This window comes from Seriola lalandi, unplaced genomic scaffold (genome assembly GCF_002814215.2).
Source record: "Seriola lalandi dorsalis isolate HSWRI2012SDOR001 ecotype SW California unplaced genomic scaffold, Sedor1 jcf7180002054479, whole genome shotgun sequence".
Lineage (NCBI taxonomy): Eukaryota > Metazoa > Chordata > Actinopteri > Carangiformes > Carangidae > Seriola > Seriola lalandi.
Genome location: NW_019525032.1, coordinates 211985 through 213732, shown reverse-complemented (window position 1 = coordinate 213732; position 1748 = coordinate 211985). Strand labels below are relative to the sequence as shown.

Sequence of the window (1748 nt, the reverse complement as noted above, 5' to 3'; positions counted from 1 at the left end):
GTGTGTGTGTGTGTGTGTGTGTGTGTGTGTGTGTGTGTGTGGGGGGGGTCCTCACCCTGCATGTGCTGTGACATCACCCAGTTGTGGAGGAGCCGGTAGTTCTCCACCGAGCCCTTCACCGTCTCCACCAGCAGGTCGTAGGCGGCGGCGCGGGCGGCGTGGGATTTGCACTTGGGCTGAGCGCGGTCGGCCAGGCTGGGCAGGAGGAAGAGGAGGTTGTGGACGTCCCGCAGGAACTCCTGCCCCTCGCGGGAGAATTTATAGGGGGGCTTGTGTTTGAGGACGCTGGTGGCGAGACGCAGGAGGCCGGTCAGCCCGTCGTCCTCGATCGTCCCGTCCTGCTGGTCCAGGATCTCGCGGCTGGAGGACGGAGGAACACTGAGTTACTGGGAAACTTCCACACGGCTGACAACCTGCTCTACAACTTTGTTTCTATACAGCTGAAGACAAAGCTCGCCGGCTGAGCCGCAGCTCATCAGATCAGAGTTCTGTGGCTCCTTGTGATTTTGTTTCATGGACAAGAAAATCAAGAAATCCATTACTGCTAAAACAAAACTTTAATTTCTCTACGAGCTTTGCTTCTTAAACTGTCGGGAAATACGTTCGAAGAGCAGCGTGATGAAAAGACTTATCCCTGTCTGTGTGCAGATGAAGAAGAGGTGAGTGTGTCCCAGTGTCTCCAGCATTAATCCCAGCAGAGGGACAATGTCTCGCAGAAACAACCTGGAGTCTCTGTAGCAAAGCTCAAATTGAGTCAGATCACTGTCCCTGAGGACTTCTGACACAGAGTGTAGCTTGCAAACAAGTTTCCTTTGAATGTGTGATTTGTATTTTCCACGTCAGTGTTCGCTCTGTAATGACGTTAACCACCATTAAATATGAAGTTCTGTTAAATCTGTTTAACCAGATTATTTGAGTCATTTTAAGGCCAAAACTACCACAATAAGAGAAGTAACCATAAACATTGGTTTCACAATAAAAGCACAAAAAAAAGGCCATGAGGAGTTTCAGCTGCACAAACTGTCCCAAAACATCTTTTAAAAAAAACAGCATGCACTTCACTGTATATAAATCTCATGTATTGAGCGTTTGACCGTCTGACCTCCTGATGCAGTCGGCGAGGTGGCGAGCGAGGGCGTCCAGGTCCAGCAGGGTGGTCTGCATCGAGCCGGCCAGCGACAGAGAGGGAGAGACCTTCTGTGAGTTCAAACAGACCAATACTAGCAACAGTTCAATGAAACATCACAACAATTCTACCAAGCTATCAATAACACACCAATAGGCTCTTTTGATTTTGATGGTCAGTGCTGTGGCGTGAGGCGCCCACCTGGCTGGCGTCTTTAACGTGGATGTTGTCGATGAGTTTACAGAGGAGCCAGAAATACTCCTTACAGCCCGTCCTCAACAGAGGCTCCTCCTCATAGTCCTCCACCTGCAGACACACGACATGATCAGGAACATCATTATCACATTACAGGGCCCCACGTTTCTTCTTCTTCTGTGTTTTATTTGAAGTGTTGATCCATCAGAAGATATAAAAACCATCTCAGTGTAGTTTTACATCTCGTCTCTCAGGCTTCTCTCTGGAGCTATAGTAACAACAGGTCAGTGAGCCAATCAAAGGAGAGGAGGCTCCAAGGCTCTGTTTTGATTGGCTGACTGTTTTCTGAGTGAGCCAATAAAAATAAAGCAGATTTCAGGTAAAACACTCAGAGAAACCAAATCCTGCAAGGTTTGGATGGTGGGTC

General features: G+C 48.7%; 1 protein-coding gene across 1 annotated transcript in view; it reads right to left on the bottom strand.

Moving 5' to 3' along the window:
- The window catches only part of usp34 (ubiquitin specific peptidase 34), a 58320-nt gene that overhangs the window by 20506 nt on the left and 36066 nt on the right, over nt 1-1748 (bottom strand). Inside the window, exons 37-39 of the mRNA XM_087175648.1 lie at nt 1328-1432; nt 1103-1197; nt 56-360 (exon numbers count right to left, since the gene is read on the bottom strand). Of these exons, the coding sequence (XP_087031774.1) occupies nt 56-360; nt 1103-1197; nt 1328-1432 (505 nt within the window). The remainder of the gene's footprint in view (nt 1-55; nt 361-1102; nt 1198-1327; nt 1433-1748) is intronic.